This window comes from Scardinius erythrophthalmus (assembly GCF_964197995.2).
Source record: "Scardinius erythrophthalmus genome assembly, chromosome: 9".
In the NCBI taxonomy this organism is placed as follows: domain Eukaryota; kingdom Metazoa; phylum Chordata; class Actinopteri; order Cypriniformes; family Leuciscidae; genus Scardinius; species Scardinius erythrophthalmus.
In genome coordinates, this window is record NC_138229.1 from 31471840 (window position 1) to 31495569 (window position 23730).

Here is a 23730-nt window from a genome sequence, read left to right on the forward strand (position 1 = left end):
GGCACAGGGGAGGGAGCAGTGGCTATTTAAAGAGGCTAAAATAACACAAGATCTTTAGTGCTGAGTAACCGCCTCCAAACAGACACAACAGGATCAACTGATCATCTGTGTCACGGTTTAAAGAGGCAGGGTTTGACAGCCACGACGGTGCTTTTATTCACGCTCTTCTTTTTCAGTGGACTGACTGAATCCTCGGGCAGCGGTGCCAACCCGCTCTGCATAGGAGAAAATGGGCAAAGATTTCTACAAAATATTGGGAATCGCGAAAGGAGCATCAGACGACGACATCAAAAAAGCGTACAGAAAACAGGCTCTGAAATGGCATCCTGACAAAAACAAGGCGGCCAATGCGGAGGAGAAATTCAAGGAGATCGCGGAGGCTTATGAAGTTCTCAGTGATCCAAAGAAACGGGAAATATACGACCAGTACGGCGAAGAAGGTAGGCTTCTTCCATCTCTGAACTTCTGAAGCACATCCATATTAGCAGTGAACATTATTTGACCACGAATGCTTAATCCTTCTGCTCATCTTTTAAATATGTCGGATGTAGCTAACGTTAGACAATGTAGACAAATAGGATGTTGAAATGAAAACGAAATCTCTGGACATTTATCGTACAGTATGGCTATACAAAGTTGACCATGGAGTCATGGTTTTATTGTGCTGGCAGTGCTCAACCAACATATCTTAAGTCGGCAACAAGCTCTGTATTGTATGTAAGCGTCGAAATTAGATCCTGTTGTCCAATTCTAGTGGTCTGTACGTGCTTATTAGTGTTTGCTGGGATACACAGCCTACCGCAGTAGCTACAACGGGGCAAAAATGTGCTTTTCGCATACTCCTAGTTTATGATTGGAGAAAACGTTGCCTAGCACACGTCTGCAAGATGTCTGATAAAGACTTCATCTTGGAAAGCATCTGCTGTTTACTAACATCTGATAGACGTCTTTAAGATGTCAGTTTAACATACATTCTAAATCATAAACATTTTCTAAACGTCTATTTGACACCTGACAGGAAACGTCCTATAGACATGCAGAGGAGCAAAAACTCTAGGCTATGTGATGTGTGCTATCAGGTGATGGAGCGACATATTTTGTGTGAAAATAAAAGTGGCTTGTTTTGTTTAATAATCCTGATAGCACAAGAACATCTCAGAGACGTCTATTTGATGTCTGCATTTACATCTGCAAGATGTATTTTTTAGTGTTGCTCATCAGCAAGGCCTACATCTCTGAGACATCTCCTGTCAGAGACATTTAGAAGATTAGTAAGATATTTATTTAGAATGTATGTAAAACTGCTCTTTCTATGTTTATCAGATGTATTTACACAGAAGATGTTTTCCAGATCTTTAGCAGACATCTTACAGACGTACTTGTGCTATCTGGTGGCAAGGTGGTATTCAAATATTTTAGTTAAAATAATATGTTTTGCATAATGTCTAAGTTAATTCTTGTTCAAAACAATTACTTTAACGAAGTTTGTACTATTTTCTGTTTATTTTGATAAATATACAAATACATTTTTGTTCATTAATAATGTAAAAAAAATAAAAAAAATAAAGAAAAGATTCTGAAAGCATTGAAGGAGATCCCATAATAATTGAATATAGATTTACAATATAGTAAGTAACAATAAGTTATAGTTTATTGAATGATAGGATTAATATCATATTTTAAATATAAGGGTTTCATAATAAATATGGTGATTATCTGGAAAGTGGACACCCAACTATTTACCATCTGAATCTAACCACGTCATGTCAACAAACTGAAAAGTCAGGCAGCTTTTTGTTATCATGTTAATTATTGTGCATTTAGTCCCGACAGCAGGGGCACCTTTTACCCCAAATACCATACATGCTGCCTTGACATGCAAGGTTTATTTACCTTGAACCAAACTGAAAGTCATTAAGATGACCTTTGTCTCAAAATATGTTCAGCAATTTTTGCGATTCTCGTTTGCTACTGAAATCTACATTATTTTTAAAAACATCAAATATTAGATCTAATTAGCACATAATCAACGGTGTGTTGCTGCGTCAAGGGTCAGACAAATTTCCACGTGCATCTTGAAAAGCGGATGCTTTGGAAAGTCCTGCGGCAAGTTTTTGTGCCATCTAAAATAATCAAATAAAATCAAAGGTGCCTTTTACCCCGGTGCAACTTTTGCCCCGTTGTACCCTAATGCAAGCCTAACACCATGCTCTCTTTGGCCTAAATCTTCCATTGAGATAAAATGTGTTTTCTCTCAAATTTGTCCATTTTTAGGCCTTAAAGGAGGTGGAGGAGCGTCCGACGGGCCAGGAGGCAACTTCACCTACACCTTCCATGGAGATCCTCATGCAACGTTTGCCACGTTTTTCGGAGGAGCCAATCCTTTTGAGATATTTTTTGGCAGGAAAGTCAATGGACGAGATGACGATGACATGGAGGTGGACGGGAGTGACCCCTTTGGTTCTTTTACGAGTTTTAACATAAATGGATTTCCACGCGAACGACACGTTGGTCAGGGCGGCCCGCCACGCAGAAAGCAGGACCCCGCGATCCACCACGAGCTCCGGGTGTCTCTAGAGGAGGTCTTTCATGGGTGCACCAAGCGCATGAAAATCTCACGCAAGCGCTTGAATCCGGACGGTCGGACCATGAGAACCGAGGACAAAATCCTCACGATTGAGATCAAGCGTGGCTGGAAAGAGGGAACTAAAATCACGTTTCCACGCGAGGGTGACGAATCGCCAAACACGATTCCTGCCGACATTGTGTTTGTCATTAAAGACAAGCCTCATGGCCACTTTCGACGAGAGGGGTCGGATATTGTGTACCCGGTCCGGGTCAGTTTGCGGCAGGTGAGAAGAGCCACTTACAAATGCTATTACTATTCATCCATCCATCCATCCATACATCCATCCGCCTGTAAAAGTGGTATCTAAAAAATAATATATAGATTTTCACTCCCAATTTTAGAGTAAATCATATATCCCACCATATATGGTAAGTTAAATTACAGTAAGTCCTCCTATAAATTACAGTTTACCAATTAACTTGTTTTACTGTAGCCTTTTACAAATGGCACACACACTATCTATCTATCTATCTATCTATCTATCTATCTATCTATCTATCTATCTATCTATCTATCTATCTATCTATCTATCTATCTATCTATCTATCTATCTATCTATCTATCTATCTATCTATCTACCACACCCACCCATCCACCCATCCATCCATCCATCCATCCACCCACCCACCCACCCACCCACCCAACCACCCATCCACCCATCCATCCACCCATCCATCCATCCATCCATCCATCCATCCATCCATCCATCCATCTATCTATCTAATTTATACAATAATATTACAGTATAATAATTACAGTAACCTTAGGTCTACATGTATTGTCCGTTAAATGCAATATAATTTTCCACCATGTAAGTTAACTTGCAGCACATATCAATTATAGTTTAACCAATTAACATGTTTTTTTTTTTACCAAATCATTATTATATTGCTTTTCAGTTACAACTACAAACACTTTTACAGTCTATACTGACACTTTTTCAGTCTATACTTTCGATTCTGTGCAGGTTTATAAGGCACTGTTTTGTAAATTTCCCTAGTTAAAAACGTTACATTCTTCTGTGTGAAATTTCACCTCTTACATAATGCAGTTTACACGAGAAGGAATATGAGCTCGATCAGCTGTTGTGAGATGCCAGAAAAGGAGCTCGCCCACTTAAACTGTTAACTGCCATCAAGATGTACTTTTATGGCAGAATCAGTCCTGTGTCTGTACATAGAGTACCAAACATGTCAAACCAATAAAATATGCTTTTAGGCTGTGTGTGTGTACTGAAAGGGAAAGAGTTGGATACCTTTTTGCACACAATATCTGCAGTATAATGATTGAATTGAAATGATTATTGAAATGGCAGTGGTTCATTGCAGGGGTTACTGTCATAATGTGAAAGCTGTGCACACATGTAATATCTAAAATTCTCAGATTCCTGTCCTGATTCTGGTCATGTAAGAAGAAAGTGTAAAGAGTACACTGTGAATCGGGATGAATATAAATTCATAATATTAAAAAAATAATAATTAAATGATAGCACATCTAAGCAGGTCCAATTATCTTCAAACAGCAGCTCATACCAGACATGAATATTAAGTAGCCTATATTTGCCTTACTCAATTATTTTTTCTAGATGGATGACAATGTAAAATCAAACTATTTATGCAGCTATGCACACTGAAAAAAAAATATATTATCAATAAGTAATGGCAACATGTTTTTACATTGTTGTAACTCATCAAACAATTAAACAATTTTCAACTTTTTTATCCGTTATACAAGATTCAACACTTTTTAAATCAGTTTAATGTAATTTAAGTTGAAATTACTTAAACATCCAAGTTGATTGTACTTAAAAATGTTAAAAGCAACTTTTATGAACAACAAAACTGCTTTTGTGTATCCTTGTCTTATCCTTGTCTCATTAAAATAATGTTACCATGTTGTTCAACTTTATTTTTTAAGTTATACAGGATTTAACTACGCAACTAGTTATACTTAAAATATACCAATTTGATTATACTTAAAATTTAAGGCAGCAACTGAACTTGATATTAAGTTGAAATAGGGGTAAATTTAGAACTAATAGCACACAAAGATAAAGTTTAAAGAATATTTCTTATCCTACTAACTACTGTATTGTATTTCTTTTATCATAGTCATTGTGTGGCTGCTCCGTCACCGTGTCGACGATAGACGGTAACACGTGCAATATGAAGATAACCGATGTTATCAAACCCGGCATGAGGAAGATCATTGCTGGACAAGGACTGCCCTTCCCTAAGAACCCAGAACAAAGAGGGGACCTCATTGTGGAGTTTGATGTGAACTTTCCTGAAAGTCTGCCATCTAATGCCAAGGATGTCCTGAAAAGACACTTACCCGTCTCATAAAGTGAACTTGGACTTAAGTGACATTTCTACATGAACAATTCGGTCCCCTCGCATACGTGGACTAAAATGACAAATCAAATTTTGAGAATGTGCAATTTCTATTTTTTATCTAAATGTTTGTTAAATATATATATATGTATGTTATTTGTCTAACACACACACACACACACACACACATATGTGTGTGTGTGTGTTTGTGTTGCATGCCTATGTATGTCAGTGACAGTGCAGGCTTAAAGTGCAATTTTTGTCTGAAATGTTTTTTCCCCGCAGTTATTTTTTTTAACGCTTCATTTGAATTGTTTTAATGTTTTATTGAAACCTTATACAACATCAGTATTTTACAGACTAAATTAGCAAGATGTGTTTGATTGCCTTTTTCAAGTAGAAAATCCATCTGTACTGACAGATCATGTACTGTTCTTCTCTCTAAATGCACAAAACTATATAATTTTAGTAAATGATGGCTTGAAGTAAACTGTGTGATGATACCATGGATACTTCATTCATGATACTTTGCATTTAGCTAGACATAATGCCTTTTCAGATCTGATATGTCAGATCCCTGTAAATGTGAGCAACACACTCACATAAAGTACCTGTCTTTGACAGAGACCAGAAAAATGGTGACTTGTGCTGTGGGTTCATAGCATACCATGTTTTATTCATTGAAAATTTGAAGAGCATTTGCATACTTAGTATTATTTTACCTTACATTTTTACTCCGTTTACTACTAGTGTCTTGTGTTTGGAAGTTTATTACTAATATGATACAATTAATAAAAACTGTAGGAGGTACAGAACCCTCAACAACTGTACACGTGATTCATTGAAACATCCGCCAGAGGACGCCACATGAAAAAAAAAAAAAAAAAGACTAGATGAGGGAAGTTAGGTCCAAAAAAATCAGCAACCTTTGCTACTGAGAATCATTTATCACATTAGAATGATGATTGTGAATTATGAAAGCAGAATTTCGGGCTTAAATCTCAATGAAAACAGCTAATCGTCTGTATCCTTACTAAATGATTAAGAATGAATGTAACAAATATGTAGCCTACAAAAATAGTTCGTAGTACTGGACGAAAGTAGCCTATGAATAGGCTAAACTCGTAATGTGTGTAGGCCTATTTATTCATCAGTTATAGTTTCTTCACGCCCGTTAGGCCTACAGTTATTTACATTTGAAGAGGAAAGTAATTAGTAATCTTGAGTGATAGTTAATAATCCCGTTTTTGGGCGTATGTTTATCACCTGTTAGTGTGATAAACCTGCTGCTTGAAGTTTAAAAAAAATCATTACTTGACACCTGAGCCAGGTAAATGAGTTTCAGGGTGACGTCACTGCGCCCTGTAGCGCGCGTGCGTTCGGCCATAGAGCTGTCCATTGTGTCTGTCTGCGTCTCATCGGCAAGAGAGTTTACAGTAGATCCCCGTACAGTCTATTTCTAATCTAATACCTGCTGTTTTTAAGCCCCTGGGTCGCTTTCGAAGAGAGGAAACTAGCGCACCGAACTAAAAGGACCCTTTCAACAGGTTGTTTTCCGTCTTTCAATGCTCTAGCCGTCCGGTTCCCGTGTGCACTTCAGTCCCCCCTACGGATTTACAGGAGGAGCGAACATGCCTTTGGGGCTCAGGAAAAAGAAAAACAAGTCGAGGGAAAGCTCGAACTTAGTGGAGAACGAGGAGGTGAGCGGGCACGCAGGTGCCGGGAAGTCCGCGGTGAACGGCGGCGGAGTCGGCGGCGGACTCCCTCCTCCACCTGCCAGCCTCCGACCGAAACTCGTGTTTCACACGCAGCTCGCGCACGGGAGTCCCACGGGGAGGATCGAGGGCTTCACGAACGTCAAAGAGCTGTACAGCAAAATAGCTGAAGCGTTTAATTTAAGTCCGGATGAGGTAAATGTCAACTGTTAAATATCCAAGTGTGAACTTGAGTCAGTACGCACTACGCAGGCAGTGAGTCAGGAATAAATTAGCAACACAAAGTTGCAAATCAAAAACATGGTGTTTGCACAAGGTGCGTCTTTCTGAGTAGGCTACAGGGAACTCTAAATCTCGAGGAGTCGGTGACTTTTTTTTTTTACTCCTGAAAACACTCGTTGTAAAGACACAATTTTACATCTTGAAATGAGTTGTCAAAATAAAAAAATGTATATGGGTCAATGACAGATAAGTATATTTGATATGATACAAATTAGATTAGCTATTAAAAAACTATTTTAAAACATTTTCCAAGTGCTTAGAAATGTCTTTCTTTTCCTAATTGTTAAATTAGAAAAAAAAAAGTATTTTTATTTTTCTCCCCCCAAGAATTTGCGTTCAAAAAACGTTTCTCAGTTTCAGTGTTGGTGTTGTTTGCCTTTGTATTGAAATAACCAATGTGTTTCAAAGTAAATTTTTGTATTTAATTCTTAATATATTTTTGAATGACTTGCAAAAAAAAAAAAAAAAGATGAGCATTCTGTCATTGACCCATATACATGAATTTGAAAGCACCACATAATTCTGGTGATACAATAATTCTTCAAGATGAAATTCCAACTCTCATCACAAAACTAGTTTATGTTGTGATGATGCATACGATCTGCTTATGCCCCACTGATGGTTAGGTTCAGGAGTGACATCATGCTTGCTTTTTCCCAGAAATCATAAATTTCCAGGCTTATCACATCATACAAATCTATATGGAAAAACCACCACGATTTCTCAAGATAAAGTTGGAAATTCTTCATTTTTATAATAGTGTGACTTAATTTTGTTGACCAGATTCTTGAATTTGTTATTTTGGAACTTAAAAGGTTCTTAAATTTAGAATTTGGTTTTAAAAAGTTATTTGTTGAAGACAATAAGGCTCTCCTATGGCATCAAGTGTTACAAATCTTTTTGGTTGCAATTGAAACGTTTATTTTTGTGAGTGTGAGTGAATAGTGTTGTCTGGCCTCTCATATAGCGGTTGGTCCTCATTTGAGAAAGTTTCCTACTACTTACTAAAAACACTAAGGGGCTTTAAAAACCCCAAAACCAGTCAGACCAGTAACCAGACTGTTTGGACAGATCTGTCGGTGTGTGGTGTTTAAATGATTTAAAGGTCAGCCAACAGATTGGTTTGATAGTATTCTGAAAATAAATCGCATGATGGCCTGGTGAAGTGTATCAGTTGCGGATACCTCAATCCAACACAGTTCCTTTATGAATCTACCACTGATATTTTGCGTGTTCAAATGGTGGGTCCTGATGATATAAGAACATTGCAGGTCCTCAGAGGAAGTCCCTCACATCCTGTTATAGTGGTTACAACCCTAACAAATGGTGATAAATCGCTCCGGCCTCTCCGGGGATGGAGGGTGTGCGCAGAATAGTGTATACAGTATTACTCTTTTTGCATGCGTTGCCTATTAGACCTAATTCCTATCTATACCAGGATATTAGGATGAATTTGGGATACTATTTGGGATTTGAGCAGTAATTTGAAAGCCGTCTTATTGTTTGTTGAACTGAAAATATCATTGCAACTTTCACCATGTCGGTATACCCGGTTAAAAGGGCTTTGTCGATTAGGTTCGACTTGCTCTCTGTTTAACGCGTTTAGCCCACAGCATTCATTACCTTCCCATGCAAAATTAATGTGACAAAGAGACTCCTTTTGTCAAGTGACTGGCAGATTCAAGCCAGATTTCAGCTATCATATTGTTTAACGCAGGTAAAAATGAAGACATTGTAAAGAGTTATCTGTCATTTTTTGCAGAACTTCACTGGTCAAAGTCTGTTTATTACCACGACACAACTCTGTTGCACATGCTGGACTACGTGACTTCACTAAAGTGTGCTTTCATGGAGCTGGAATGTCATTTGTTTAGCATTTGCATACAGGTGCTGATGTCTGGACATTGTGTTGTCTACTCAACAGCTTTCTATGTTTTTGCAGGGTCAGTCATTTGGTAGATTGTTTGATTTAGCAGGCCTAATCTGAATATTTGCTCGAAGGCCTTCAAACTGCACCGTATTGACTAGTTAATTTTTATTTTCTTCTTCTCGCACTGTTTTTTGTTCTAATAACAGCGAGCCAGTATAGTGTGATCTGAAGCAGTCTCCTCATAAGTCTCCTTATTAAGACTCCAATTGAACTGGAAAGCTCCCTTCTATCGGAGTGGAAAGTATGTTTGTATTGCGAATGGAATTATAATGGACGCCCAGATAAAAGCCTGAAGAAAGCAGAGCTGAAAATGTTGACACTTTTTAAAAATTCAAATGAGTAGATGCACATGCTTTCTTTTTTTAAAAGCTGGATAGACGGCAGCATTGTTTATTAGTATCAGTATTATCTGATGTGGCAGGAACACAAAGTTTATCTCAGTGTGACATTGGCATATTATATATACGGCTCCTGGTGAGATTATTTACAACCTAGATTTCTGTTATGCTTCATAGACAGTATCATCCATTGTAGATACGAGACCCTGCATTCACAATCTGACTAAACACTAAATTCCAGTCAGGTCAGGGTTTATCTGGTTGAATTATGCACTGACAATGTATGCAATTCCATATTGTTGTTCATTAAGGAGTGTTTTGTAAAGCGCAGCAAGAACATCTAAAACCAAAGAGAAGTAAAACATTTTATATTTTGCATATAAATGTTAAGCCTTATTTTAATGTATTAAAGACATTAACAAAATGTTTTGCTGCACTTAAAGTTGCAGGTATATATGGAAGCTTTTTTCCGCCACTGAATAATAAATAAATAATAATAATTGCGACTTTTTATCTCACAATTCTGACTTTTTTTCTCAGAATTGCGAGATATGAAGTCAGAATTGTGAGAAATAGAGTCGCAATTCTGAGAAATAAAGTCGCAATTGCAAGATATAAAATCACAATTCTGAGAAATAAAGTCGCAATTGCGAGATATAAAGTCAGAATTGCATGAAATAAAGTCGCAATTGCATGTTATAAAGTCAGAATTGTGAGATATAAACTATTCTGAGGTAAAAAAAAAAAGTGTCTTTTTTTCCTTAGAATTGGACTTTATATCACAATTCTGAGAAAAGATGTCAGAATTGCGAGATATAAACTCGCAATTATGTGTTATATAGTCAGAATTGCGTGATATAAAGTCGCAATTGCGAGAAAAAAAGTCAGAATTCTGACTTTATAACACGCAATTCTGACTATTTCACGCAATTCTGACTTTATATCTCGCAATTCTGACTTTATATCTCGCAATTCTGACTATTTCACGCAATTCTGACTTTATATCTCGCAATTCTGACTTTAAAACACGCAATTGCGACTTTATTTCACGCAATTCTGACTTTATATCTCGCAATTGTGAGAAATAAAGTCAGAATTGCGAGATGTAAACTCGCAATTGTGAGATAAAAAGTCGCAATTATCTTTTAAAATGTTTTATTTTGTGGCGGAAACAAGCTTCCATAGGTATAGACTATAGTTATTCAAATGTATTTTTTTATCCTGTGAAAATGCGCCAAAAATATTTCATGACTCATCCTGCACGACACAAATTTTTGTCCAATCAGATCTTACAATGAGAATGTCCCACCCTCTAACACCACCAGCCACTTACTAGAATTATAGTTCAACTAAAGCATATTGGCCATTTAAAAAAAAAAAAAAAATTAAAGGATGAAAGTCCTTTGGATATTCCTATTTCAATATGTCAGCAATGGGGATGATATGTCATGGGGTTGTTAAGAATTAATTTTTCCATATTTCAGAAAACGGTATTTATACATATTAGCTGCTGCACTGCTGATTTTAATAAAATTGTGTCCTGACATGATTCTAGTTACTTTATTAGATTGTGACATCATTGTGATTGACAATTACAGTAACAAAGTATTTGTAGGCTACATGTTTGTACAGAAGTATCTGTGCTTTATCTGAGTAGGCTATTTTTATTTTGGAAAACGTTTACTTCACTACATTCCAATGCATAAAATCTCTCTCTCTCTCTCTCTCTCTCTCTCTCTCTCTCTCTCTCTCTCTCTCTCTCTCTCTCTCTCTCTCTCTCTCTCTCTCTCTCTCTCTCTCTCTCTCTCTCTCTCTCTCTCTCTCTCTCTCTCTCTCTCTCTCTCTCTCTCTCTCTCTCTCTCTCTCTCTCTCTCTCTCTATATATATATATATATATATATATATATATATAGAATCACTGTATCGAACTGGAGAACCACTGCAATTAGATCAGTACAATTCGCAAATTAATCATTTATTGTTATTTTGATAATCAATTACTTTTATATTTTTGCTCAAATACACTTGAAATGGATTCATATTTTGTTAGGGTAAAGTACCTGACTTGCACCACAAATCTTAAAAGTAAAAGATGTATAACAGTAAGGAGTCAAAATCTTTGCGGATGTTTATTGACACTCTACAAAGCATATCATATTATGTTGCAATTCTTGTCATCTGTGAACCGAGGCTGATCCTTCAGCACTCAGGATCATTATAAGGAATATGATTTATCAGTGTTGAAACACGTCCTTCAAGTATGTTCTTGCTGTTGTCATCTGAATGGAATGTGAGTCGCGCCTTTATTGAAACCCGTTTAGATGGTTACGTTGTAACTTCAGATGTCAGTCTGTGTATTTTGAATGAACACATTTTAACACCCTTTTACTTTATGAAATACAAAAAAAAAAAAAAACAGAAACATGCCATTTATTTTATCTCAATGGGACAGTTCTCCCAAACATTTTATTAATGTCTTTCCAAACCTGTATGACTTCTGTGAAACACAAAAGATTATATATAATTTTTTTTGAAAATTCCCAGATTATTATTATTTTTTTTAATCAATACAATGAAAGTAAACAAAGTCCAGTGTTGTTTAGTTTTTAATGTAGTTTATGTCTGTGTGGTGTTTTTAATATGCTTTAAGACAAACCATGTGCAAGTCATTGCTTGAGTATTTTGTCCTTAAAACTGCAGTGAACAAAAGATTGTTGGTGTTTCTGACGTCACAAACTACCTTGTAACCAATCACATCAACATGCGGGCGGGCTTTAGCCTATCATTAACAGTGAACTAGCAGGGGAGTCTTGAGAGATTATCCCGGTATCTTGAGAGATGTCAGGTTATCCCGGTATATTCTTCTGTTGATATGAAAAATCGGGTAGATTTGTATATTATGATGTTATGATGAACTATATGCCTTTCTCCACTGAGGTTCTGAGTTGTTCAAAGCATTTCTGATGATTGTTAGAAAAAGCTGCCTGTTCCCATTGGCTGACATGGCGAACGGGAACATGGTTTGAGAAACATTAGCAACACATTATTAGCTGTTTAATAACATAGCAAGTAAAAGGCTAATCATATAAATAATTTCCGTTATGTGTCCGACGTTGTAAAGAGTTTTACCATTGTGCAGCGCTTACACAGAAAAAGTAAGTTAGCCGAGTGGATCTTTGAGCTGGCGTGAGTGAGTGGAGGCGGGACTCATTTGCATATTCATGGCTCAATGTATACTGAATGAAGCAAGGGTGTAGAGTTACATTCAAGCTATTTTAAGGCATGAAGAAAGTTTTTCACAGGAAAAAAAAAAAACTTTTAAATATGTCATTTTGGAGTTTTAAGGGATAAAACTGACTACAGGGGGACTTTAAATTGTTTGGTTTGTTGATAAATGTAAAAGTATGTTAAAAACAAAGTTCACCCAAGTTCACTCTCATTCATAGCGTAAACACAGTGAAGTTCTGAAAGCTGGTAAATCCTTCTTTTACCCCACCTTTGTTAATAGTTACCTATGGAAAAATGTCGATGAGTCTCATTTTGCTGTTGTGAATGGATTTCCACTGTAATATCTAAACTGGCTGGTTAGTCAGTCGTTGTAATGAATGATTCGATGATTCTCGTCACTTCATCAACAAACATGTTGGTGTGGTGTGAAACCTGGCTGCTTCAGCATTTTGACCTGTTAAACTGTGTTAATCTTTCAAGGCGTATACATCATGTTTGTTCCTTTTTTGGTCCGTTATTAATGCCGGCTTAATCTTTAAGGCTCTGCTCATTCATTCATTAGAGCAGATTGCCCTGCCAAGGCCCCCAAAATAGCACTCTGTTACCAAAGAAACGGGCCTCGCTCTCCACTTAATTTCCACCGGAGTGTTGTAGTAGATTACTATAATCCTGTATATTGGCTAACAAAGTTGTTTTGATCAGCTCAGTTATTTCCTGCCTGTTTCAAGAATGTGCTTCTGAAAGGTCGGCCTGTTGCAATCCTGTCTGTGGGTGTGTCTCGTATCGAAGGTGAAACATTGAACATTGCCAGTTGAAGGAGTTTTTTTTTTTTTTTCATATGATGTGGGCGGGTACGTCAGAGCGTAGATCCGCCGTGTCTCTAAAAACGTGCGATGTGTAAGAGGAGGCATGATGTCAGTCGCAACCTTGGTAACACAGTGTGGTGTCCGTGAATCGGCCCACAGATCCTCCTCCAGCCTGCCAGGACGGAGCAAAGCTGGTCATCTAGCAGCCGACAGCCCTCTCCTCCTCCCCCCTCCTGTCCCCGCGAAAGCTCCCCCTTAATCCCGGGCCTTTTGATAGGCTCTGGTAACCAGGGCAACAGTCTTGTATGAGTGTCAGCTGATGTGTGTCCAAAGTGCCCGCTGTGCACAAAAGGGGGAGAAAACAAGTCGTCTTTGTTGGAGCGTCTCTGCACCACCAAAGGTCGCTATAAAGAGCTGATACGGACTGTTCGCTTCTTTTACGTTAAATTGCGTCCAAAGGTTGTCCTTCGCTTACAAGCATGAGATCATGTTAACTATCAAGTTATCATGAAGCAAGTGAAATGCTTTAGTCTTTTCTTGACTTGTTATGCAATACTGTGTTTAGTTGTCATCGAGTGTTCATTGGCCCGGCCCATCAGCCTTCAACCTTAAATCTGGTGTCTCAGGTTCTCAGGTCTCATGTTTCCTCACTGCTGCCAGACACTGAAAGACATGATGCCAGATTTTTAGATGATTGACACCAGGGTGACCCCATCTGTCTGTGTGGACATTGGTTATGGGGTATTATGGAATTGGTGCTTTTTGCTTTTATATATTATTGCATATACACTAAGTATATCTATTTTTTATACTACTGAAACTAGCTTTATAAGACACTCAGCAGCATAAAAGTCACTTTTATTGCTTAATCATTGTTTTATTTTCAATGGGGTAAAACTAAAGGTACAAAACTATTATTTTAAAAAGAATACACCCTTCATTGGCTTGTAGGCATTGATTATGGGGGAAATTCTGTTCTGTTTTGAATATCGTGAAACATGTTAAGTGATTATAACTGGTAGTTTGGAAAAATTAACAAATTAACCAGAATGTCCTAAAGGAAGATAGCACATGTACAAACAAGTACATGATTCCATGAAATTGTATCATAATTTGGAAACAGTCTGAAACGATCTTTATGGGATCCTAAGAATCCAATTAAAATCAAACAGGATCCTACTGGATTAACTGAAACAGGATTTTTTCATTTGTATTTGATTCTTGTCTCCTCCTAGATATGCCGCTATCTTTGTCAGAACCTACTAATGAAACTGGACAGTTAAAGGAAATAAATATGGAACTGTTGAAGGTTTTCTTTTAATTCATTTTGATGTCATACTGGGGAATTGCATTATAGTCATAGTTTTCCTTTTGGCCACTGTGTTCTTAAAGGTGCCGTAGAATGGAATATTTTATTATTTTATAATGTTTCCTGGGGTGCCCTTATAATGTTAGTATGTTTATTAGATCAAAATTTGTTATAATTTAGAAATAAAAGGCATATTTCCTAGCCTGATTTCATACCCTGATCTGGACACTCTGTTTGAAGGGGCGTGTCTGCTGTGAGACTTCAGTGTAAACGCCCACTGCTGTGATTGGCTGACATGCTTGCATATGAAATATCTGGCATTACATGTAGAGCTATCTGGAAAACATTTACTATTACAGCGATTATACGTTTTTACTATTACAGCTATCGGGATTAACGAATCATGATAAGTTTTTTTAAGTATTTAGATCTATTCCAGCATTGAGCAGATGACAGCCTGTCGATCGCGTGAATGAAGATCTTATCACTGCAACGCGATTTACTGATGCATAAACAGTGTTGAACGACTTTGAGAGAAAGATTATCTGTCTGGACTTGAACAATTACACATCAGAAATTCACATAACCCACTGGTTCTCCAGAGGCTCGGATGAAGGAGCTAAAAAAATATTTTTGTGTTCATTTGTAGTTAACGTTACATCCAAACACTGAGCAACTGCCATGCTTCGTTCGCTCGTCTGCAAGCCACGATGTCTCTCGAGGAAAAAACAATATCGCGCTGGATCTAGATAACACAGTGTAAATTATCGTTAATAAAATCACTACTTACCGCTTGCGGGAATATAACGTTAGTTGAAATTGCCCCCTTCGTCCGTTTGAGACGCCGAGAGAAGCCTGGCTGCTTGATGTTGTTCCAGGTTAGAAAAACAGTCCGCGGTGAAATGGGCAGAGCAACTAACAACTTCGAATTAAACTGTAGCGGTATCCGATTATAGATAGATTATAGATAGATTATAGATAGATCTGCCATTTTCTCTATGATCCTCGCTTGTTTCTTCACCTGCAGAACTTCCGATGATTCGGCTGTGCAGTTTCGCCTGGCACTGAGCATGGGCTGGCTTATGCAAATTTTTAGAGGCGTACATATTAATGATCCCAACTGTTGCGTCACAGTTGGTGTTATGTGGAGATTCGCCTGTTTTACAGGGGTGTTTTTCAAAAACGAGATTTAAATAAGAAAGAGAAAACTATGGTGTTTGAGACTCACTGTATGTCATGTCCATGTACTGAACTCTTGTTATTTAACTATGCCAAGATAAATTCAATTTCACATTCTAGGGCACCTTTAAAATAATATATTTGTTGATTTGTTGTTGTATATTTGTTGACTTTGCATTGGCTTGCAAAAGTTTTGCATTTGCTCTTATATACTTTCGCAAGCACATATTAAAGTGATAGATATAATGGGAGGGGAAAAATATACAGTATGCAATGCCCAGGGCTGCACAATTAATCGAATATGTAATCGCGATTACAATTACGGATGCCACAATTATGTAATCGTTCAAAGGTGCAATTACAACAAAAAAACGTCCACTTACCTTATTCTGTGCTTAAGATGTGTTTTTCTTTCTACAGCTTATCTTAAGGGTTTTTTCCCCATTGTTTTAATTTTAGTTTTGAGGCTTGATGCTGTAAAAAAGCAATAAAAGTTTTTCAGGAAGACCGTTTTCAGATGTTTATTTTGATATACCGGTAACAATATGGTATAAATATGGCTTCAAACAATGTTAGAAAGCTAGGCTATTCAAAACATCATTCAATGTAAATTGTGCTATTTATGCACAATTTACTCATAATTAATCGTAATTAATAATCGCAATTAATCGTAATTAATAATTGCAATTACAATTTCAAGGGAACAATCGACAATTATGTTTTTTGTCATAAAATCGTGCAGCCCTACTTTTGAGAGTGAACACAAACGTTTTTTGAGCGAATGCAAAGTTTCTCTGTGGAACGCAAATGTTTTCAATGGAACGCAAAGGCATTTAGATGTAATTTTTCCTCACATCTTATTTTTCCCTCACCATATATCCCCTTAGTACGGAACCCCTAAAGGGGAAAGTAAAAAAATTAGATGGGAGGAAAAATTATATTTCAATGCATTTGCATTCTCGCACAAAACTTTTGCTTTCCCTAATGCCCAGTACATGTTGTATGATTTTGTGCTGTCTTAGATGAAAGATCACCCAAAAATGTTTCTTCCATCTCATATTTTTACCATCACCATGTCCTCATAGAGGCTTAGTGTGTTGAAATTAGAGAGAGATCATGGGCTTAAACCGAATTTCTGTCAAGAAATCTGCAGAGCTTTGTTTAAGACTGCAGTGAAGATTCTCATTTCTGTTTTATCGTCTAAAATTTTTACAGTGTATTTGGTGACGTAAAATTGCATAAATCCTTAATGTCATCTGGATGTTTTATTTTAAAAAGTGCCGTGTCACTACTGTATAGTTGAAACTCTCCTCTAAATGTATTACAACAGATCCTATTTTGCACACTCAACACCCACAAAATTGATATGGAAAAGCTGCTGGGAGGGCAGATAGGACTGGAGGACTTCATCTTCGCTCACATAAAAGGGATCAAAAAGGAGGTGGAGGTGCACAAAACTGAGGATGCACTTGGGCTCACCATCACAGACAATGGAGCTGGATACGCCTTCATAAAGGTAGACTCTCAATGATGCTTCTCTCTAGAACAGGCTGTTATTATGGGATGCAGTTTTCTGAGCATAGCGCACATACTGTGGCTTGCCGTAATACTAGCGCTTCCCACGTACAGACAATGATTTGCATGTTTTTGAAAGTAAACAAATGCAGTGAAGATTATTTTATGACTTTGTGTAAGTTGTAATATATAAATGTTATTTACCCTTTTGTCCTGTGTTGCTTTTGTTTGGCCATGCTTTGATTGAGCGACTTTAATAACGTTGTAGCTCTGAACGCTGGGTTTTTATCTTTAAAGAAAAGTGTCAGTTGTGTTTCAGACACATTTTTTGAATTGTTCGTACATAATTAAGCCTAGGTAATGGTTAAAGTACAAGTAGACCTAAATGCATTTGTTTTGAATGCAAATTGCTACTTTAACATGTTAACATTCTTAAATCTGAAGCATGTGTGTGTTTTCCGTTTGGCAGCGTATCAAAGAGGGCAGTGTGGTGGATGGGGTGAAGGTGATCTGTGTGGGAGATCATATCGAAAGCATTAACGGAAAGAACATTGTGGGGATGCGGCACTATGAGGTGGCGCGAATGCTGAAGGAGCTGCCGAAAGATCAGTCCTTCACCCTCAAACTGATGGAGCCCATGAAAGCCTTCGGTTTGTCATTCACGCTTCTTGTTGAAGTACTATATTTGTATATTCTTAACTTTGAATCTTGTACGTGACTGATGTATGGAAGATAATCTAGACAATTGAGTCAGTGCAACAGTAGCTTTCTGGAGCACATATCCAGAAAATACAGAATTTTATTTTTAACAAAACATAAACCAATGAGCTCTAAGGTTGATAAGTGATTGTATTTGCTTCTCAAGAAGCCACAAGTCAATGATTTCAATTTGATTTTAAAAGAAAAATGTTTAATTGCTAAATTCCCAATGAGGAACTACAGTACCCTCTAGAGAAACCCACCAATGAGAGAAGCCGTGGCAGTGGAAACTGCAGAGAACGCTTACTCCCATGAGACATTGCAATTTCTCCTTAGACTTCATCATGTGCTCTATTGAATGTATGATTTAAGACTTCAGATGCAAAAGCCTCTTAAGTGCCATCTGAAATGTTCTTCTAGAATGATAATTTTTATCAAGCTTGTATGTCTGTGTTCAGTTATTTCACTTTAATGACAATGAAAATGACCTATTAATTATGTCATTAAAGTGAAATTACTGAACCTAAATATACAAGCTTGATAAAAATGCTAATTTTAGAAGAACATTTCAGATGGCACTTAAGAGGCTTTTGCATCTGAAGTCTTCAAATGTAGATTTAATGTTAAAAAAAATAATGTTCTTTCACTTGGCAGAGATGCTTGCTTACTCCCATGAGGCATTGCGATTTCTCCTTAGACTTCATCGTGTGCTCTATTTAATGTATAAATGTAGATTTAATGTTAAAAAATTTAATGTTCTTTCACTTGGCAGAGATGCTTGAACCAAGGTCAAGAGGAGGCGGAGGCAAATCCTCAGGAGAAGGCAAGATAGGCACAGGCAGAGAAACGCTCAGATTGCGCTCAAAGGGTCCTGCAACCGTCGAGGAGATGGTAACTGTGTTTTACCAGTGTTGCCATTGCTTGCAATAGTATTAGCACTGATAATCGAGTTGTAACATTCACTTAAAGTTGAGAGTATATCTAATGCCTTTCTATTACTCTACAGCCCAATGAGTTTGAAGAGAAGGCAGTGAAGAAAGTGGATGATCTTCTTGAGAGTTACATGGGCATTCGAGACACTGAATTAGGTGAGATCTTATGTAGTGTGCATCACCTATTTTTACAAGATCATATAAAGGTTCAATTTTGGCATTAAAAGTGTTTTTTAACTAAATGCACTACTGTTTAAAAGATTCTAAAGTCTCTAATGCTCACTAAGGCTGCAATTTTTTAATCAAAAATACAGTAAAAACAGTAATAATGTGAATATGATTACAATTTTAATCTTACAAAAAAAAATTAAAATGCAATTTATTCCTTCAATCTTCAGTGTCACTTGATTAATTAGAAATCATTAAACAATACTGATTTGCTGCTCAAGAAACATTTCTTATTATCAGTGTTGAACACAGCTGTGCTGCTTAATATTTTTGCTTTGCTACTTTTGATTTATTTAATGCAGCCTTGCTGAATATGCATTTCTTTATTTAACCTGGTTAAAAAAATCTCATTGAGATTACAATCTCTTTTACAAGAGTGACCTGGCCAAGAGGGCAACAACAAATAACATAAATATACACATTCACAACATCAAACGAGCCAATACAATCAGGGATGACAGCGACAGTTTACCAGGGGATAAAAGTACCTTAAATTCATTCAGTGATGGATGCATGGTCAACTTTAAATTATTTTGTAGATTATTCCAATGAACTTTGACTCAATGAATTTAGATTATAGTAGCCTATACACTCACCGGCCACTTTATTGGGTACTCCTGTTCAACTGCTCATTAACTGACATATCTAATCAGCCTAATATCTAATCATGACAGCATCTCAATGCATTTAGGCATGTGGACATGAGCTGTGTTAAAATCACCCCTCATTTACTATTCCCTACATTACTCCACTAATATAGTTCACTTGAAGGAGTGAATGAAATTGAGTCAGTGAATTCGAACACTGAGTGCTCTGGAAGGGCTGCCACTTTTGCATAGTTTGTGCTTGCTGTCTAATAATCATTAAAAATTAACAAACTGGCAGCTCCATTAGTAAGATGAAAAGATTTATCTTGAACTCTGTCATGGAAACTAGAATCTATAAACCTTAATTAAACAATTTAATAATCAATCAAAAAGGAATATTCAGTATAATATTAGGCTGTAGCCACATTGGACTGGCGATTTGGAAAATGGATGGATGGATGATTCAGCTGTGAGCGTCATCTTCTGGTGAGACGCGGGAATTCATTCGGTGGTGAATCTCACAGTGCATTATGGGTATTCTCTATTTGTTGAGTGTACATCAGTTTTACACTCGTTATTGTGTTGCCCTATTAAAGGGTATAGGGGGTGATTTTAGACACAGCCATGGTCAAGACATTCTGTTGAAGTTCAACTAAGCATCAGAATGGGGAAGAAAGGTTATTTAAGTGACTGAATGTGGCAAGGTTGTTGGTGCCAAACAGGCTGGTCTGAGAATTTCAGAAACTGCTGATCTACTGGGATTTTCATGCACAACCATCTCTAGGGTTTACAGAGAATGGGCAGAAAAAGAGAATATCCAGTGAGAGGCAGTTCTGTGGGAGAAAATGCCTTGTTGATGCCAGAGGTCAGAGGAGAATGGTCAGACTGGTTCAGCTGATAGAAAGGCAACAGTAACTCGAATAAACACTCGTTACAACCGAGGTCTGCAGAAGAGCATCTCTGAACGGATAACACGTTGAGGAAGACGAGCTACAGCAGCAGAAGAACACCGGTGACACTCCTGTCAGCTGAGAACACGAAACTGAAGCTACAATTCACACAGACTCACTAAATCGGACAATTTAAGATTGGAAAATCACGTTGCCTAGTCTTGATTTCTTCATTCAGATGGTCGGGTCAGGATTTGGCGTAAACAACTTGAAAGCATGGATCCACCCTGCGTTGTATTAACAGTTCAGGCTGCTGGTGGTATAATGATGTGGAGGATATTTTCTTGGCACACTTTGGGCCTCTTAGTACCAATTGATTATCGTTTGAACACCACAGTCGACTTGAGTACTGATGCTGACCATCTCCATCCCTTTATGACCACAGTGTTCCCATCTTCTGATGGCTACTTCCAGCAGGATATACCACAGCTCAAATCATGTCAGACTGGTTTCTTGAGCATGACATTGAGTCACTAAACTCAAATGGCCTCCACAGTCTCCAGATCTCAATCCAGTAGAGCAGTTTTGGGATGTGAAGGAACTGGAGATTCGCATCATGGATGTGCAGCTGATAAATCTGCAACAACTGCGTGATGCTTTCATGACAAATATGAGTCAAAATCTCTGAGAAATGTTTCCAGCATCTTGTTAAATCTGTGCCACAAAGAATTAAGGCAGTTCTGAAGGCAAAAGTGGCTCCAACACGGTACTTGCAAAAAGTGTACCTAATAAAGTGGCCAGTGAGTGTGTGTTTGTGTTGGATAAAATGAGAGACAAATACGATGGAGTGACACCACCACAGATAGACTTCTAAATAAAATAGTACCAGGTAAAACCTCTCTGCGTGTAAAGAGATGGTATCTCAGCCTTATCATATAACATGAACTGATGTTTTTGATAGCTACAACCAGTAATAAAACGTATAGCACTGTTAAAAAAATATATAGTATTTTTAGATAGTGTACTGGAGCATTTATATAAAGCAGATCTGCATAGTCCAGTAGTGGTAAAAAAAAAGGTTGCAGACACCAAGCTGAAAAGGAAATAAAGTTCTGTTTCTGAAATAAAAACCCCAATTTAAGCTTAAGTTTAGAAATTAATTTATCAATATGATGCTTAAAAGATAATTTGCTATCAAATAGAATACAGTACTTATAGCAACACATATTTTTTTGTAATAGGATTACAATAGGGAGGATGTAATATCAGGAAGATTGATGGGTAGAGCGTTGGAGTTTTAAAATATTGTATTTAATACTGTATTTAAAACCAGTTTAAGTTGACACAGATGAGACTGTACAATATCAAACACTGATTGCAAGTATTAAAGAACTTGTGAAGCTGAAGATGCACAACAATAAATGGCAGTATCATCTGCATAAAGATGATACCTAGCATTAGGAATGTTATCACAAATGGTACTTGTATAAAAATAAAATAAAATGGGTCCTAGAACTGACTCCTGATGTACTCCATCAAATACCATCCTTTAAAAGCACACACTGAGTTTGTACTGAAAGGTAGTTGGCAAAACATTTTATAGCATTATCTGAGAGACCAACAATGAATTGTCTCTTTATAATGATGTCATTATCAACTGTCAAAAGCCAAATTTGTTTACAATCCATATTTATTTAATAATTGTTAACTTGTATATGTGCATGTATGTGTATTTATGAATATATGTGAGAAATGTTAACATCATAAGTGTGTGTGTGCATGTTTGTATGTATAGTGTGTGTGTGTGTGTGTGTGTGTGCTTACAGTAGATTTACAGACAATCTTAAATGCTAATTAATAATACTTGAATAATTAAAGTAGCCATATAACATAATAAGTGCATATTTGGGACAGCAACATAAATGATAATACATTTTATTCACTTTTATATATTAAATAATTTTGGTACTGTGTTGTGTAACCACATGATGTCCAGTCTAACATCTGGTTGCCGAAACAAGACGGCTGACCTTTGCAATGTAATTTGGAAACAATGGTTCATTGCATTAACAAATACCACCAATATGTGTCAGGCTCTTGAGTATTGCAAAACAGGATGACTTTATGTTCTGTCTCACTTCTGCACAGCGGCCACGATGGTGGAGGTGGGCAGAGACAAGAAGAACCCTGACGAGTTCGCCATGGCTCTGGACCAGGCTCTCGGTGACTTCGCCTTCCCGGATGAGTTTGTGTTTGACGTCTGGGGAGCCATCGGTGACGCCAAACAGGGACGGTTTTAAACGCTGCTGCATTCACACACCACCATACACTGAAAAACTGCACAACTCTCAAAAAGATCCCCTTGATTTCAGCTGTTTATAGCTAGCATGCGTAACATTTGACTTTGTGACGATTATTTTACAAATAAAAACTAAAAAATAAGAGTAAATATCACATATTCTTCACATAATACAATCTCAAGCCTTTAAAAAAACCTCCAAGAACATTTAGTCACCAAGTTTTGACCTATTTCCGTGGGAAGCATTTCTAGGTGAAGCGGGGAATATATGATATTTAACACAAGCAAAGGGAAAGGGTGATGTTTGAAACACGTTTTGCATAGAGAGAATTTTGTATAGCATAATGGATATACATCAGTTGTCTTTTTAGAGCTATTTTAGACTTTTTAATTTATTTAATAAAGTGATAAAACGATTTGATTTAGGAAAAAAATGTCAGCGTCAGTAGCTGATTTCAGAATATACACATGAACATAAAAACGTCATATTAACCGTACAAATGGTGCCATACAGTTAATTTAAGAAATTCCACAAATGAATTGATCTCTCATTGTTGATTTTTGTTGTTTTGAGTTTATTGTAAAATACAATCCATAAGGGATCACTTTGTATGATAGACGTATGTTTATTTTTGTGTGCCTTCGCTGTTGTGATGTCAATTTAATTTTGTATGAACAATTTCTATTGCGCTCAAATCACAAGATTTGTCTTTGCCTGATTTTTTTCACATTAAAGGTGAAAAAATATGTACTAAATTACTTTGTGAATTTGATCATTCACTGTTTATGAAATAATAAACTGTTGCCGATCTAGTTCTCTTATTATTTTAG

The 23730-nt window shown here is 37.0% G+C and overlaps 2 protein-coding genes across 2 annotated transcripts; both read left to right on the forward strand.

Moving 5' to 3' along the window:
- On the forward strand, positions 1-5790 carry dnajb4 (DnaJ heat shock protein family (Hsp40) member B4). Its single transcript, XM_081373422.1, has 3 exons — positions 1-440; positions 2275-2852; positions 4741-5790. The coding sequence occupies exons 1-3, from the start codon at positions 230-232 to the stop codon at positions 4972-4974; spliced, it is 1023 nt and encodes a 340-aa protein (XP_081229548.1). The 5' UTR covers positions 1-229; the 3' UTR covers positions 4975-5790.
- A 531-nt stretch (positions 5791-6321) lies between these two features.
- On the forward strand, positions 6322-23710 carry gipc2 (GIPC PDZ domain containing family, member 2). The gene is made up of 6 exons (XM_081373464.1): positions 6322-6872; positions 17080-17265; positions 17734-17914; positions 18736-18854; positions 18970-19051; positions 22749-23710. The coding sequence occupies exons 1-6, from the start codon at positions 6594-6596 to the stop codon at positions 22898-22900; spliced, it is 999 nt and encodes a 332-aa protein (XP_081229590.1). The 5' UTR covers positions 6322-6593; the 3' UTR covers positions 22901-23710.
- Positions 23711-23730: the final 20 nt, after the last annotated feature.

Coding starts and splice junctions, on each gene's coding strand:
- dnajb4 (XM_081373422.1), top strand. CDS start 230: ATGGGCAAAGATTTCTACAAAATATTGGGAATCGCGAAAGGAGCATCA. Junction 441..2,274: donor CGACCAGTACGGCGAAGAAG/GTAGGCTTCTTC, acceptor GTCCATTTTTAG/GCCTTAAAGGAGGTGGAGGA. Junction 2,853..4,740: donor TCCGGGTCAGTTTGCGGCAG/GTGAGAAGAGCC, acceptor CTTTTATCATAG/TCATTGTGTGGCTGCTCCGT.
- gipc2 (XM_081373464.1), top strand. CDS start 6,594: ATGCCTTTGGGGCTCAGGAAAAAGAAAAACAAGTCGAGGGAAAGCTCG. Junction 17,915..18,735: donor GGAGCCCATGAAAGCCTTCG/GTTTGTCATTCA, acceptor TTCACTTGGCAG/AGATGCTTGAACCAAGGTCA. Junction 19,052..22,748: donor CATTCGAGACACTGAATTAG/GTGAGATCTTAT, acceptor ACTTCTGCACAG/CGGCCACGATGGTGGAGGTG.